Raw genomic sequence first — 16,214 nt, 5'->3', positions numbered from 1 at the left:
ATATACAGCAATGTATGAGCAACAAGTCCAAGAAACTGTACATGTTATATCTCTTAATATAAAAGCAGACTGAATGGGAACAAAAGGAGCATACATAAGTGAAAGTATTAGTGATTCCCTCCTATGTTTTCTTATTTTTTTCATGACTAGTCTCTTTCTTCCATCCACAGCGGTGGATCAGCCCCGGGGCAGCAGAAGCTTTCAGTTTCGCGAGCGCATGCGCAGACGAGGAACCGGAGGCTCCGTCATGCTTGAGTATTTACTGGAGAAGTTAGTTTACTGGTGGAGGAAAAGTACCAAAGTTATAGGTTGGGCGGTTCAAGGAGCGCAGACACGCATGGAAGCGAAGTTTATTTGCCTTTGAAGATAACTAAACCGAGTGGATGTTAACCTAACTCGGAGACGTGAAAAGTGGTAAGGATATTTATTTATTTCACGGAAAGAAAGAAAGAAAGAAAAAAAAACACGTCTGTATGTGTAACTTGAGCGGCTCGATTCTTCCGGTTTAACGCAATCAGAGTAGGAATTTGTTAAAGACGTCGCTCGGTGCGTGTTTGTAAATGTCACGAAGTTGTCACAGCTGTGAGAGAAAGAAAAGCTTCACGGGAAGAGGAATGCCCGCAAGCTGCTCTGAAAAATGACAGATCTCACTGTCACTGTGGTGTTTGCCGAGTTTAGGATTTTGCCCTTCATTCATTTTAATGTCGACATCAGCAGGAAAAAGTTCTTAAAAAAAAAAAAAAAGTTATGAAAATTGAAATGTGTCGCCTGGCGCGTGACTCACTGCGTCTATTTCAGGATAGGTGGGGCGCGAGAGGGCTGTGTGTTTATTATATGTAACCAGTCTGGGACACACACACACACACAGACACGCACACACGCACACACACACTTCGATTCAGTATGATCCACATCATTCTCTCTGATTCTGTTAAATCATTTTAAAAAAGTAAAAAAATTAAATAAAAATACTGCCAAAGATGATTTTATAGATTCTGTAGTGCAGGGCTGTCAAACATAAGGCCCGTGGGCCAAAACTGACCCACACTAGGCCCCAATTGGGCCAAACCACCAAGCAAATTGTAAATATTTACCAAAACATTTAAAAGTACTTTCTTAAGAGTAGCAGGTACAACACAACACTGAGACCCGAGGTGAGGTATCGGTGATGCTGCCATTAAAGACGTCTAACTTGATGCTATCAAACTCGCCTCAAAGTCATGCTGTCAGAGTGAGTTTGTAAAAACGTGTAATGCAACAGTTATAGAAGTGGGGTTTTTTTTTACATTTCACTGTATTTTGCATCAGAATTTTTCATTAAAATTGACTTCACGTTGAGATTGTAGTAAAATTTGATGGTAATTGTTTGGTATTGCAAAAATATAGACATATACTATGCACCACAACACAAAAAATATATATATATTTTTACTTTAATGTTTGGATTTAAAGGATGTTATGATAATATTTTATCAGTCTTGCTCAACTGAGGTGATTTTGGGCTACTTATTAAAAATGGGTTTGACACCGCTGGTGTAGTGAATAGGTGATCAGGCAGTGGCACAAGCCCACTGACTCAGGTAAGGAAAAGTGTGTATGAGTTTGAGGCCTTTTTCTTAAACTCAAAAGAGTTATGACAAAAAAGAAATTCTCCGAGAGCTGTCACAGTGACTGCATTGTTTACCATTAATTACCAAGAAGGACTGAATTACCGTCCATCCATCCATGTACGATACGGCTTTATCCAATTTAGGGCACACATGGAGACAGGCAATCACATACACTCACTTTTTCCCACAAATTTACAATAAGGGAAGAGTGCAAACTCCTACAAATAACAGGTAGAAATACTCTTAATTACTAAAACTTGATTAGTACTTGTAGATTTATTAGTATTGTATTGACTGTTTAGTTTTACTCATGTCTAAGTGATTTAAGTGCACTCACAATTTCAATTGTATCTACACTTTCGATCTGCACTCTTGTAGTCAAAGCTTATATTTTGTATCTATATAATATAGTTTTTACAGATAATTGAATCAAATGCTGGTGGCTATTAACAATGCAAACGTACTTTGACTTGACTATATTTGACCACAGTTTGTTTCCCTTGTAACAGGGAATCAAATCAGTGTTGCAGTGGAGCTTCCTTCAATCATCTTTAAACCTCTTTCCACTAAATGTGACTGTCCCAATAAATCTTCTTAATAAAACAACAAACGCAGTAGTCTTCGTAATCACACAGAAATCACTGTGTAGAAACATATATGGCTTGTAGAAAGTGCACCAATGCAGTGTTTCTGAACCTGGGATTACTGCTGTGATCCTGTCAAATTTAGATTTGCACCGTTTGAAAAGTACCATCATAATACGTTACAATAAAAAGCAGACTTTGGAAACAGGCCATATCTTTTGTTTTGAAAGGTACAGTTTTTTGTATGTTGGTTAGATTGGGTGTGCTGATCGTCATTTTTTTTTTGGCAAACCAGGGATCGGAGGGAGGGTCTGCAGCCTTTCTCAAAGGCAATCAGAGGGGCTCTAAAGGAAAAACAAATCTTGGTAGCCAAGGCAACAGTACATCAGATTTTTGCATTTGGTTACGTTTGGCAATATGTTTCTGTCTGCATGTATTTATTTATATATATGTTTGTATGTATGTATGTATGTATGTATGTATTTTAAAACTATTAACTCAAATTGCATGAAATCTATCTATATCGAGGTATATCCGTACATTCCATCTAGGACCAATAGATGACACTTTATGACAACAGAATGCCACTGAAGTACCTCATAAAAACCTCGGCTCGAGTGCAAACAAGCAAACTGTCAGCAAAGTGCAAAAGCTACACTGCAGAGTTTAAACTCCAGTTTTTAAAATACGTACCAGGAAACAGAAACGGAGCAACATTTTGGCATGTCTGAGAAACTTGTGAGGGGCGAGAGAAAAGCAGAGAAACCTTTCTGTTATGAAGAAAATACAAAAAAAACAAGGTTAAGAAATACAGCTTGTTTTTTTTTTTCTTCTTAATTTCTTTGACAAATGTGACTGCAAGTCTGGACAATCCTAGAAGCTCTGCCATTGCAGCTCATGCCATTAAAGAAACGGGGGGTAAAAATCCAACGAAGAATTCTAAATTGACATCACACAAAGTCAATAATGATTGTAATTGTACATCTTAAACCAAGTAAACAGTCACAAGAAGGCACATTTTGAAATGCTTACTGCAATGACTGTAATTCACAAAACATGACTTTGAAGAAAACTAAACCGTTAACACATTAATAAGTCAGTAAATCTAGGTCTGCTACCTCTGATAGTTAGTGGTCTATATGTTCTCTTGTATGCACTGATGGGTTTTTTTTTGCGTTGGGTTGAAATTTGTGCAAATATACGTTATCATCACTCATCAGATGAGAGGATTCTTTTGCAATAGGCTTTACTTTTCTTCTTACTTCACTCGATGCATACGCCCCCGTATAATTTTCCTCCCCCTGTTGTCACAAGGCTAAGATCGGATGATAAAAGATAAAATGCATTCAGTTGCATCTAGTTTGGAAAGGCATTTTAAAAGGGTGTTACAACCTCCCACATGAGCCTTCAGCCGCTGCAGAGACCGATGCAGCCGCATGCTGATTCGTAATTAACATTGATCGGATGTCTCACATTCTTCATTATAACACAGGGGGACACTATTCTGTTTGAAATCTACACTGATCATCGTTAAGTCAGTGTTTTAGCCGCAAAATGTCCATATCTTCTCACGCAGCTGTGTAACTTCGCATGCAAGTTCAGGAAAGGAAGGAGTCACACATAACGTGAACCACATGATTCTTATGTTAGCTCTGCTCGGTCAAAGTGATGCCGTAACTTTTATCTCTCTATTGCAGTCATAGTCCCCCCCCTTCTACTGCACTCAAACAGGTTTTAGATCTCAGTTAAGACCCAGAAGAAGTGTAATGATACTATATTGGTGAATGACACGAAATAATGCATAGATCTGTGTGAAGGGTTAAGGGTTATATATAATCCAACCAGCATGTCTTTGGATTGTTGGAGGAAGCTGGAGTACATGGACTAAAGTCACACATCCACAAGGAGAAAATGCAAATTCCCCAACAAAAGGCCCCAATAGAGCCGACTACACGAAACAACAAAACAACCAATATAGAACAATGTAATGTTTGATTTTAGCCGTGCTTCTTTGTGGACATTCTGATTGTATCTACAAATCAACTGGTCATTGAACCAAAATGTAACTCAGTGGTTAAAAGCAAACTACCTAACAAAGTATGAAGTGGTGAACAGATTCAGTTCTGGCAGCTCCGATATGAAAAATGGGCTTTTCCAGTGACGGGAGGCATAAAACACTGGAACGATATAATGTGAGATAAAGGGGGAAAAAAAGCACAGAAGGGCCCTTCAAAATAAAAACAAAAACACCAATCGATTCTCACAGCCGATTTGAAGTATGCTAATCAGTGAAATTTGCCATTAATAATCTCGATGCAGCAGAAAATAAAATGTTGTTTTTAAAAATCCAAAAGCCTCTGAGACGTCGATCATGTGCCATGAAAAACTGCAAGCACTTTCCTCCACTGGTGCAGCCTGCTGGAGATTTCACACTGATGATTTTCGGACTAATTGATCAGTGCACTGATAAAATTGATCAAAACTTTCCCAAAGGGAGTTTTTTAAATTTTTTTATTGTATTATTTTATTTCTTTGTTGTAACAATGTTCTTTGGCAATACCAGTGAAAGAATATTTCATTTTTGAATGTCAGTAACCTGCATTTGTGGCATGAGTATGTAGGTTACAGCCAATAAACGCAAATACTATTTTTTAGCGCCCTATGAGATTTTGTTGTTGACTTTTGTGTGAAGAAACAAGACACATTCACAATATCACCAGTTTATCCAATTGACAAACAGGAGCAGAAGTAACTTGTGGAAGATCCTCATGCGTCACAAAACAACCCAATATTTGATAGCAACAGCGGAGGAAGGAGAAGAAGAAGTTTCAAATTGACAGAGAAGATTTTGCAATTTTTTCATAAGGAGAAACCCACTTGGTTCTGCTGCACATCCCACAAATGTAAGCACCAATTGAAGGTTGGAAGGAAAAACGATTTCCTGTTCTGGAAGATTTTATTTGCCAAGAAGCGTTGTTACAACAGAGAAATAATCCAGCATTTGTTTGTGCTTAACTTGTTAAAAAAAAAGAAAAATGTCAACAGCTACTTGTTGCATAAGTTTTTAGGCCGTGTTTCCTAACTAAATCCCATTGCCACATATTTAAAGCGACGCTGGTCAGGAAAATCACTACACACGCTTTTGTGCTTTCTGTTCCTGTTGGAGGCATTGTCATATGTTGCTTGGGTCTGTCTTCTGCTCTGCAGCCGTCTCTCTGACAATCACGTCCCAAATTTAACTTTGTGTGTCAAAGGATTGACTTCAAAATTTTACTTCTAGTCTATAAAGCTTTGAATGGTCTCGGGCTTAAATCCATCTCAGATTTACTTGTAGAATATAAAACCTCCAGACCTCTGAGGTCCTCAGGAAGAGGTTTACTCAGTGATCCTAGAGTCAGAAACAAACACGGTGAAGCAGCTTTTAGTTCCTGTGCTCCTCACCTGTGGAACAAACTTCCTGAATACCTGCTGACATAGTCACTTCTTTTAAATCATTAAATAAACAATGGATTTACTTTATTAAATGTATCATAATGAATCTCTTACCTTATTTACTCATCTTTTTGTGCTGTTTTTAAAACTTTTATGATGTATTTCTTTTATTTATATAGTTCTTATGTCTTTGTTAAGCTTTTCTGTATTTGCCTTGCCTTGCCTTGCCTTGCCTTGCCTTGCCCTGCCCTGCCCTGCCCTGCCCTGCCCTGCCCTGCCCTGCCCTGCCCTGCCCTGCCCTGCCTTGCCGTGCCTTGCCTTGCCTTGCCTTGCCTTGCCTTGCCTACATTTCTTATATTGTCGACAGAAGGTATTGATTTTGGCATGATTTCGGATGAGGCCAATGTTGATTGCAGCCCTTCAAGGGAATGAATTTTCTCAATTAATCTAAAGTTGATCCATGCAGTAGCATCGAAGCTATATTGAGGGTAAGGTAACGTAAAAATACATACCTGCAGCTTTTTTTTTATCTGAAACTAACGGAAACCTTTGAAGTTGTCTGTATTATCAGCTCAATGCCTATGCTCAATTGAGATCAGATTGTACAGATATATATATATATATATATATATATATATATATATATATATATATAGATAGATATAGATATAGATATATAAATTTGACATCTTGGAGTCATCATCCCCCTCAGCTCTGCTGTTTTGTTTTTTGTTTTTCTCATCAGGAGGTCATTTCTCACGTGTTGCTTTCTCCCCCTGCAGACACACTGCTGGGCCCACTCCAGTCATGTCGTCCCCGTTGTGGGAGCAGTGGCCTCTGCTGGTCACAAATAGTACTGACTTCTCAGACAACAGCAGCTGCTATAGCCCAAAGCAGAGCACGGTATTAACGGGACTTGATTTTGGTGGCGTGCCACTCGTCCTGCTACTCGACTTCTGCGTCTTCCTGGTGAGTTCCTTTCAGCCGGGATCGGATCTTACCCCGGATCTTACCCCGGATCAAGTGACAGATTAAGAAGTCTTGTGACGGCGGTTATTTTTCTGTCTCCAACTCAGAAACACTCTATTCAGTGGATGTGTGCTTCATGATTTCTGAAGGCGAAATGAGGACAAAAGAGTGTTTCACATTACCTACAGGTGCTGCTGATCCTGTTCTCTATCATCAGGAAGAAGTTCTGGGATTATGGGCGTCTGGCTCTGGTTGCAGACAATGAGGGGTCGGTTCACAGCTTCACATAACCATTCAGTGCTGAAACCTTTTAGCTTTACAGAATGACGGTGCGATTTTTGACGTATATTCATCCGTTCAACGTCCTCTTTAAACTGTGTTCGTTAGGTTCACCGAGTCGATGCACCGCCGCTTCGGACGGATGTCGTCCAGCGTGGATGAGACTGAGCACGAATCAGTACGTGACAAAAAAGAGCTGTTGAGTTTTTTACCACAGTGCTTTCAGAGACACGTCGTTTTTACTGCTTTTATAATAAGAAACTTTTTTTTTTGTGTCAGGGATTCTGCTCTTGGCTGCCCTATATCATCAGAATGAAGTAAGTGTTTGCATGCCCTTCATCATGATTCTTCATACAGACAGTGCACTGCAGTGAAACGTGTAAAAGTACATTTCACTGTTTGTGTCTCAGTGACGAGCAGATAAAAGCCAGATGCGGCATGGATGCTGTTCACTACCTGTCCTTCCAGCGGCATCTGATCGTCCTGCTGGTGATTATCACCATCACCTCCCTCGCAATCATATTGCCTGTCAACCTGACCGGAGACCTGTTGAGTAGGTTTTACACCACATCCTGCATCCTGTCACGAGCAGAAAAAAAAGAAAACAAACAACAACAGGGAGACATTGCTTTACACAGTATAGTTAAAGTTCAGCAATGACACAAGTCAGGTAAACCCTGAGAGCTGGAAACGTTCTGTCAATAAGTCGCACCTCTTTTAAGAGAATGGGTTCGGAATTTAATTGAAAAGGCTTCAAGTCTCTGCTCATAAATGTTTTGGGTTTTTTTTTTACTACTAAACAAGGATATAATACACAGTTAAGTTGAAGTGTTCCATGGTTATAAGATCAGCATTGTTTTGAACATAACATGGGTCTAAAGCAACATCATGAAATATTTAAAAAAAAAAACTTGATTTCGACAGCTTCTATTAAACATTTGAACGCTTTGTGTGTGAGTGTTGACCCACAGGGTTATGAACGAGCTGAATTAAGGTGAATAGGTGCAAGTGTGTCTTATTTGTTAACAGGGGAGACATAGAGTATATGTGGTATTGATGGAGTCCACAATGTATACGAGCTTAACAACACTGCTGCTACGGATGCATCCAAACTCACCTTACGTGAATTTAAAGAAACATACAAGAAAAGTGGCTTGTTTGACAAGTTCACCTAGAATATAGTTAATGGGATCTCAAAAAATTAAGTAAAAAAACTGAAAAGAAATTGCCAGCATCATCCCCAGATTGCTACTTCCCTAAAGGTTTAATAAAAACTCTACTGACAGAGTGGATCAGCTGAATGCTTGCTTGTTCTCAAAAGGAAACGCTGGTGGTCTTGTCAGTCTCACCTGAATATTAACTTAAAAACCGCCACTATGCTCTTCATAGTTCTTCATTGATTTTCAGCAAATGATCCTCAGCGTTTTGGACAGACAACTATTGGGAATCTTCAAAAAGGGTAAGTGTGACGCAGAAAAACCACATGTAGAGGACGACTGGGTGAAACGAGATGTTCATTCCTCACTTTGCTCTCAGGAACAACGTGTTGTGGCTGCACACAGTGTTTGCCGTCATCTACCTGGGCCTGACTGTGGTGCTGCTGCGACATCACACGTCGCAAGTGAAAGAGATGTGCAGGGAGACGGTGAGTCCCTCAGAACTACGTGACTGCGTGTTATTAGATGTTATTTTGTTCTCCTAACGGGTTCAAGACGCTGTTATTTCGATTCACACAATGATTGAGAATAAACCAACAAATTATGTGTTTGTTTTTTTTTTTTTATATTCATCCTAGGCCAGAAACACCCTGTTTGTATCTTCAGTTCCTAGAACAGCGACAGAGGAAGAAGTAAAGACCCATTTTACGTGAGTAAAAGTGACCTCTTATGTATGTTTGTATGGAAGTGGTTACAGAGACTTTTTGTTTCGGTTTATTCATAAACATTTGGGACCTCCTCAGTTCCTCATTGGGTTTTTTTTTTGTTTCTTTTTTTTGTCCAGAGAAGCATATCCATCCTGTCAAGTTTGCGCTGTGACTTTGGCTTATGACGTCTCTAAACTAATGCAGCTTGACAAGGAAAGGTAAGAAATCAAAAATGATGGCGTAATGTTTCATTGTCCGTGAAAGGGACTTTGTTTTCCAGTTAACAACCCATAGAGCTGCTAAATAGTGATGATGCATCCCTGAAAATTACTTTGTAGGTTCTGCTATAAAATACCCTGAAGTACATGTAAACGGACAAACAGAAACTGAGCATCTAGTATTTATTATGTTCACATTTACTCTATTGTGACTATCACTGTGAAGTCACAAAAGCTTTTGCACACTTGTTCTCATGGTAAAAAAAACTGCATTAATCTGGCTTTTCTCAAATCCAACCAACCTCCGCGCGTTGCTTTATTCTTCTTCCCTAACCAGGATACGAGCTGGGAAAAACCTGCGCTACTACGAGCGTATCCTGGAGAAAACTGGGGAGCGCGACCTGATCAGCCCACGCTTGTGTGGCCACATGTGTTGCTGCAGCAACTGTGCGAGGGTGAGTGTGAGCGCAGTGAAAGTTTAAGGTAAAGCGCCTGAATGCGTTTCGTCTCCGTCCCTTCGTCCATGCAACATGTGGAAAACGTTGGCATCGGTTGTGTGGGGTGTGTTGGAGGCGGGATACAGAGGAAACATTGTGAGTCTTGTGTCCCGTCAGGTTGACGCCATAGAGTACTACAGTACTCAGGAAAAAGAGCTGCTGGTGGAGGTGAGGCGGCAGGTGGAACTGGTGCCGCTGAACCCGCTGGGGATTGCGTTTGTCACTTTACAGAACGAGGCTATGGCCAAGTTGTGAGTATCACTTTAATGGCGTGGTTTTGTAAAAATCAATACAGTGTTGTGTTGCGACAAGAGTCAGAAAGCTCCAGAGGAAGTTACCGTTGGTGCTCTGGCCTGAGCTGAACTCTTGTCTCTGATGTTTATTGGTGCCTCGTGAATTTGTTTATCGACAGAAGTGACGTCTCGTGTCAAATGCTGATTAATGAACATAGCTCGCTGCTTGCTTTCACCCGCCCGCAGCATTCTGAAAGACTTCAACGCACTGGACTGTGGAGGCACAGGCTGGTGTTGTGGGAGGGAACGCCAGCCCTCATCCAACAGCAAAGCTCTGAAAGTGAACAAGTGGCGCGTCAGTGTTGCGCCGCATCCCAAAAACGTGTTCTGGTAAGGTCTGACAGCCCTTTGCCCCAACTGAATGCGTCACGTGACCAGATGAGAGTTCAACTCCTGCACAGTGATTTTATTGGAATCGCATGGTGCTTAACTTTTGTTTTTGTAAAAATGAATGATTCATATGACGTTAAACCGAAGCCGGATGACGAACAGAACAGAGAACAGAATTCATATTATTAAATACAATAATGAAATGAAAAGAAAACCCCCAATTAGAAGATGAGGCTCTGCTTATCAAGCCTCTTATTGTGAAAAAGCTTTTAGTGACCAAATCTTGTTCACACACACACACACACACACACACACACACACACACACACACACACACACACACACACACACACACACACACACACACACACACACACACACACACACACACACACACACACACCTATTTTAAGTCATTTACCACATATACTGTACTTCAGACCAGTGATTCCCAAAGTGGGGGAAGCGCCCCCTAGTGGGGGTTCGGAGCCTTTGCATGGGGAGGGTCGCAGCTCAATGATCATTTCCACAGTAAAAACCTGCCCTGTTAAAGTCCACACTCGCTTGTGTTTTTGCTGAGAAGCGGTTTTTAGACTAAATCTTGAAAGTAATGTTGAAATGTTAGCTTGGGGGCTGGAAATGTTGGTATTTTTAAAAGAAGGGCTCAGTAGAAATAGTTTGGGAATCGCTGGTACAGACAATACAGTCCCTTGTTGTGTGGCATCGGCACATGGGGAAGGTTTAAGCGAGTGCTTAAAGTTATTGGAGCAAGTTATTGAGTGCAACATAGCACAGTAATGTCATGATACCTAACTGGTTTATTCATTACATATTCCTGTGGACACCCCCCCCCCCCCAACTCATTTGTTCTGCTTCTGTGTTTCTTTATTTGTCCACCTCATAGGGACAATCTTTCAGTGCGGGGTATTCTCTGGTATTTACGCTACATCTTGATCAACATCCTCCTTTTTATCCTGCTCACCTTCCTCACAACTCCCACCATCATCATCAGCACCATGGACAAGTTTAACGTGACGAAGCCCATCGCCTATCTCAACGTGAGACGCGCACATGCAGCCACACACGACCGTCACGGGGTTTTGGCTTTTCAGAGCCGAGAACGTTGACGGCGTTTTTGTTTTTGCCCCCAGAGCCCCATCGTCAGTCAGTTCTTCCCCACTCTGCTGCTGTGGTCCTTTTCTGCCTTGCTACCCACAATAGTGTACTACTCCACCCTGGGAGAGGCCCACTGGAGCAGGTAGCAGAGACGCAGACACACACACACACACACACACACTGGTTTCTGTCACCCGAGCTCATCCTTAGTTCACTTGCTGTGTTTTGTTTCAGGTCCAGAGAGCAGCTGAGCATGATGCGGAAGCTGTACTTCTTCCTGCTCTTCATGGTGCTCATCCTCCCCTCCCTGGGACTCACCAGGTATCAACAAGCAACATTGTTCTCAGACTCCAAGTGAATTCTTAATCCAGTCATACTGAAAATAAAATGGGAACTTAATATAAAATGTTTAGTTTTTTTTCTTCCAGAGGTTTTATCCTGCAAAATAAAAAGTGAAAATAAGCGAAATTGTGATCGTCAGTTAACGGAAACAAATATTAATCCTCAGTGAAATGATGCTGGGTGAAGGACGCCTTGGCATAAACTCTCTTAATTGTGTGTTTTTCCCTGGTTAGTCTTGCAGTGTTTTTCCGATGGCTGTTCGATAAAGAGTTTCTCACAGGTGGAAAACTGCGGTTTGAGTAAGTAATGCTTCTTTTTATTGCTTCTGAATCTAGTAAAAAAAAAAAAGAAAAACACCATAAAGTGCACACCAGAGTATTTTTAGGCTCATGTTCTACACTTTCAAAGTTTTAATGATCCAATGTTTGACCCATATTTAATTCATTATTCTAGAATTAGATCTTATTTTTTATGTTTTAATGTTGAACTTAATGTCTGACGAACACAACATCACAAAAAATCAAAGCATCCGCACGTTTCTGCTATGATCCCACTAATTCCTTTATTGTCCCCCCTCCACGTTTTCCCCACTTTCCTGGCACCAGGTGTGTGTTTCTACCCGACCAAGGGGCTTTTTTTGTCAACTATGTGATAGCAGCGGCCCTGGTGGGCTCCGGGATGGAGCTGCTGCGCCTGCCGGGTTTACTGCTGTACACCATTCGCATGACGTGCGCTCGCTCTGCAGCCGAAAGAAAATATGTCAAACAGGTTTGTGAACTGCTATAAACTGCCCTGCTCAGTCATAAATGCTTTGTCCTGTTTTTCTGTCAATGTTATTTGAGGCATGGCAAGGCAAATTTGTTTATATTGCACCATTCAGACACAAGCACTTTTACAAGGAAGTGAAGGAAATATGATAAAACAAGGCGACTAAGATTATGAAAAACGTTAAAACAAAGGGCAGTTGCCATTAAGAGTTGACTTGGGCACAAAACAAAAATAATTTCAGTTCAAAAGTGCCTTAAGTTATTGATTTAGGAACATACTGATGTCCTTCTGACGACACTGATGAATACTTCCCTTCTTGTGAACTCAACGCACTGAAATGTTTTCTTTGCTTTCAAAGTCTTGACTTGATATTTACGACGTGTTCGGGCCTCTGTTAACAGAACCAGGCCTACGAGTTTGAATATGGAGCCATGTACGGCTGGAGTCTCTGTGTGTTTACGGTCATCATGGCTTACAGCATCATTTGCCCTATAATTGTGCCTTTTGGTGAGAACACACACACACACACACACTTTTCTCCGTTTATTCTATTGGATGGTTTACTTTCTTTGCATCTCAGTTCTATAAGACGTTGCTTCCACGTTGAGGTCCTGAACCGTTTTGTGGCTCTCCCAGGTCTCCTGTACATGCTGCTGAAGCACCTGGTGGACAGACACAACCTGTACTTTGCTTACCTGCCCGCCCGCCTGGACCGCCAGGTCCACCTGGGAGCCGTCAACCAAGCTCTGGCTGCACCCATCATCTGTCTAATATGGCTTTACTTCTTCTCTGTCCTCAGAGCAGGTTAGGAACTGGATTGGCGTGTGGGCAATTATTTACTGCTGTTATAGGAATCGAAATCTGGAGATGTGTCTATTTGTCCTATAATGAAATTCATTCAATTTAGAGGTGAAGACATGTTTAGATTTTTTTTAACGGTATTTCGAACAAATTTTGTTCAAATTTGTGTTTTGCCAGTCGAATGGCGAGTATTCAATTTTTTTCTATTCTATTCTATCCTAGATCAAAGTTAGGATTAGGCAAGATATCGACATAAAGCTTGCCGAGGTGATCTAAACCTGGTGTTGTATTGAAGTCAATAAAAATGACTAAATAAGGACGCCTCGTATAAAATACAGCTCGAAATCAAATACTGCTGTTACACTAATAGACATAGATTTTGTATTCAGGTTGTGAAGTAAATATATTTTCTAGAGTTATGTAAAGAACTTTGAAACCAATGTGTGTTTCGTTGTTTCAGGTTTCTGGACTTCCACATCTCTTTTCACTCTTGTGGTCCTGTGTTTGACCGTCTTCGTCTGTATCAGCTACACCTGCTTCGGACATTTTAAGTACCTCAGTCCACACAACTATGAGGTCAGTGTTTCTTTTGTTTTTGTGCGTGAACACACGGTTGCCTTTATGCCATCCTTCACATTGCTTGTTTTCTCTGTCAGGTCAAAGAGAAGGACGAGGATCAAGTGGAGGGAGTGGAGGAAAACACCAAGGTACTGTACTTCTTCTTCCTCAGCATAAATAAAGATCAGACACACTCAAGACAGGCGTGACCTCACTGTACATTCAATTGTCCAGCCGGTCATCCTTCTTACGTTAGTGATTAACTAAGTATTGACGAGCCAGTGTTTGTCAGTGCGTGTTTGCAGCATTAAAGATGTCACAAAGGGACGTAAATAATCTGCAGAGTCGGCACTCACAACAGCTCTGCTGTTTACTTCCAGGTTTACCTTCCCAGGGTGCTTAATCCCAAATCACCGGTAAGCAACACCCAGGGGGCGAAAGCTCAGCAGTCCTACGGCTCCACGGAGGGCAGCCCGACCCACAGCTCCGCCTGGAGCTCCAGCCCAGTGGAGGACAGCTCATCAGAGGCTTGAATACAAAACTGACTCAAAGCTCTCATGGTTCCTTCCTGACTGTAAACCACCTCTTCTCTCAGGTCCAAATTCACTGAGGCTTCTACAGACCAACTTTACTTTTTTTTTTTTTTTTTTTACTTCCTGCTTTGAAATATAGAGCAAGTTAATGTTACAGGTCTGTGCATTTTGAAGGGCTTTATACAAAATAGAACAGTAATAGGAATTGTATTTATTATGTACTGGAGCAGCATGGACAAGACGCTGTCAAATATTTGCATCTTAAATACCCCTCATAGAATGATCAAAACCTTTCCCCGTGCTCTTAAGGAAAACTGTCATTGATTTACTGCACACAATAATTACAAATACCAAAGAGGGGCATTCAATCTCTCACCTATGTCTTTTTCAATGCAATAGCACCTTCCAAGGGAATCATTTGATACTGCACTTTTTATATTACACTTGTTTTTACTCAAATGATCCTAAAGTGGCTACTTTAATAAGTGTATGGGGATTTTGCAACCAAAACTTTCTTCTTCTTCTTTTTTTTTTTACATGCATCCCCCCCCCCCCCCCCCCCCCCCCCCCCCCCCCATTGTGCTATGAAGTCACAATCTGCTTATGGACCATTTAAGAAGGAATGTTTTTTTAAAGGTCAAAAATCTACTTGTATTAAATGTAATTACATCATTTGTACTTGTTTTGTTTTGCTTTTGTCAAGAAACTAAATACTTCAATAAAACCTGTTCAGTGTCTGGTAAAACAAACGTCGATTCTTCATCGTGAACACAAACGTCGTTAAAAGGAGTGGAACATGGGACAACGTGCATCCACTAACATTTCATCTCAGCTGATATATAAGTTTTTCTTTCTATTTTAACTAATGATAATGATAAATCCTTTTTTTTTCTTTCTTTTTTATCGGTATGGAGAAATATGACTACATTTGAAAAATCTTCTCGTTGAACTCACTTTACTAAACCTTTTACAACCTTAACTTTATTTTGAAAAAAGGTGCAATCTCAAATTTCGTATTCAGAGTTTATATTAGCCATTACTTTGCAGGCAGAACATGTTTTGCAGCTTTCAACCTGCATGTTTTCATTGCTCATTACATAAATATACAGTTTTCCTGACCGGCGAAGAGTTTTTTTTTTGTAATTTTCACACTTTGCAATGTCACTATTGAACCCTCGTGTTGGTCAGTTTTGGCCACGTTTGACACCAACAGAGTGGTGAACGAAGTGAAGCTCTCAGTTTTAGTCTTCAATAAACGTGTGTTGTCGTTAGGGGGCAGTGTTGAGCTGCATTGGTGACGAGTAACTGCTGGAATGTTTGTGAAGCTGCTACAAAGGGGTTAAAGGCAGTGTCCCGCTGAGGATTTCTAACTGATTCTGACATTGGCATGAGTGAGTTTTGTGGGTGACATTTCCAGCAGCTCCGCTTTTCTCACCTGACCCCTCAGCGCCGTCTCCTTTCCTCCTTCTCTCGACCTTTTAGTCTTTCTCTCCATGGTCGCTGCCTCAGTTCAGAAGCCGCACTGTTGTCGAATAAAGGACCTTTAGGGTGCTTCAGTGGTTCTCACCGTTGTTAAATCTGGGTAATGGAGTGCTCAGCTGACACATCTAGGATAGCAGCAGCTTTACGTCAGCCGTATGACGACAGTAACCCGAATTCAATAAAGTTTATGTTTTCGCCCTGAGAAGGCCTGTTATGATTGTGTTTACATCTGCTTCCTTCTTTGCAAGATGCAGCTTTAACTTGCGTTCTTGGATGGTAAACTGTGTTCAGAGTATTTCTGATCCCTTGCAGTAGTTTCCAGAACAATAACAAACTTATTCTAAGGATCATGTGCATCCCAGCATTTAAATGACATGCAATTCATGCTTGTTCTGCAAATCACTTCGTCGTATATCGTAAAATGTTAAAAGACGTTGCAGTCTAACAGTGGGAAGAATTTTCCACACAATTTCCAAACTGTCTTGTGCAGACTGCTCAACTTTCTGACATCAACCTTGTCACCTTCAGTGGTCTCACT

The 16,214-nt window shown here is 40.9% G+C and overlaps 1 protein-coding gene across 3 annotated transcripts; it reads left to right on the top strand.

Moving 5' to 3' along the window:
* Positions 1–221: 221 nt before the first annotated feature.
* On the top strand, positions 222–14,935 carry tmem63a (transmembrane protein 63A). 3 transcript variants are annotated; one of them, XM_080490424.1, is made up of 23 exons: positions 222–414; positions 6,409–6,595; positions 6,784–6,863; positions 6,983–7,052; positions 7,154–7,191; positions 7,285–7,427; positions 8,282–8,333; positions 8,411–8,519; positions 8,670–8,740; positions 8,876–8,956; positions 9,294–9,411; positions 9,571–9,704; positions 9,933–10,076; positions 10,981–11,134; positions 11,228–11,334; positions 11,427–11,513; positions 11,768–11,833; positions 12,140–12,302; positions 12,704–12,809; positions 12,939–13,106; positions 13,564–13,679; positions 13,760–13,810; positions 14,042–14,935. In XM_080490424.1, the coding sequence occupies exons 2-23, from the start codon at positions 6,434–6,436 to the stop codon at positions 14,192–14,194; spliced, it is 2,373 nt and encodes a 790-aa protein (XP_080346550.1). In that variant the 5' UTR covers positions 222–414; positions 6,409–6,433; the 3' UTR covers positions 14,195–14,935. The 3 variants fall into 3 exon arrangements, with proteins under 3 accessions (XP_080346550.1, XP_080346549.1, XP_080346551.1); XM_080490425.1 differs by having other exon boundaries at positions 282–414; positions 6,703–6,863; XM_080490423.1 differs by having other exon boundaries at positions 12,704–13,106.
* The last annotated feature ends 1,279 nt before the right edge of the window (positions 14,936–16,214 follow it).

Source organism: Lipophrys pholis (assembly GCF_963383615.2).
Source record: "Lipophrys pholis genome assembly, chromosome: 21".
NCBI classification, from domain to species: Eukaryota; Metazoa; Chordata; class Actinopteri; order Blenniiformes; family Blenniidae; genus Lipophrys; species Lipophrys pholis.
The sequence above is the reverse complement of the archived record's forward strand: the minus strand, read 5'-3'. Positions and strand labels throughout refer to the sequence as shown.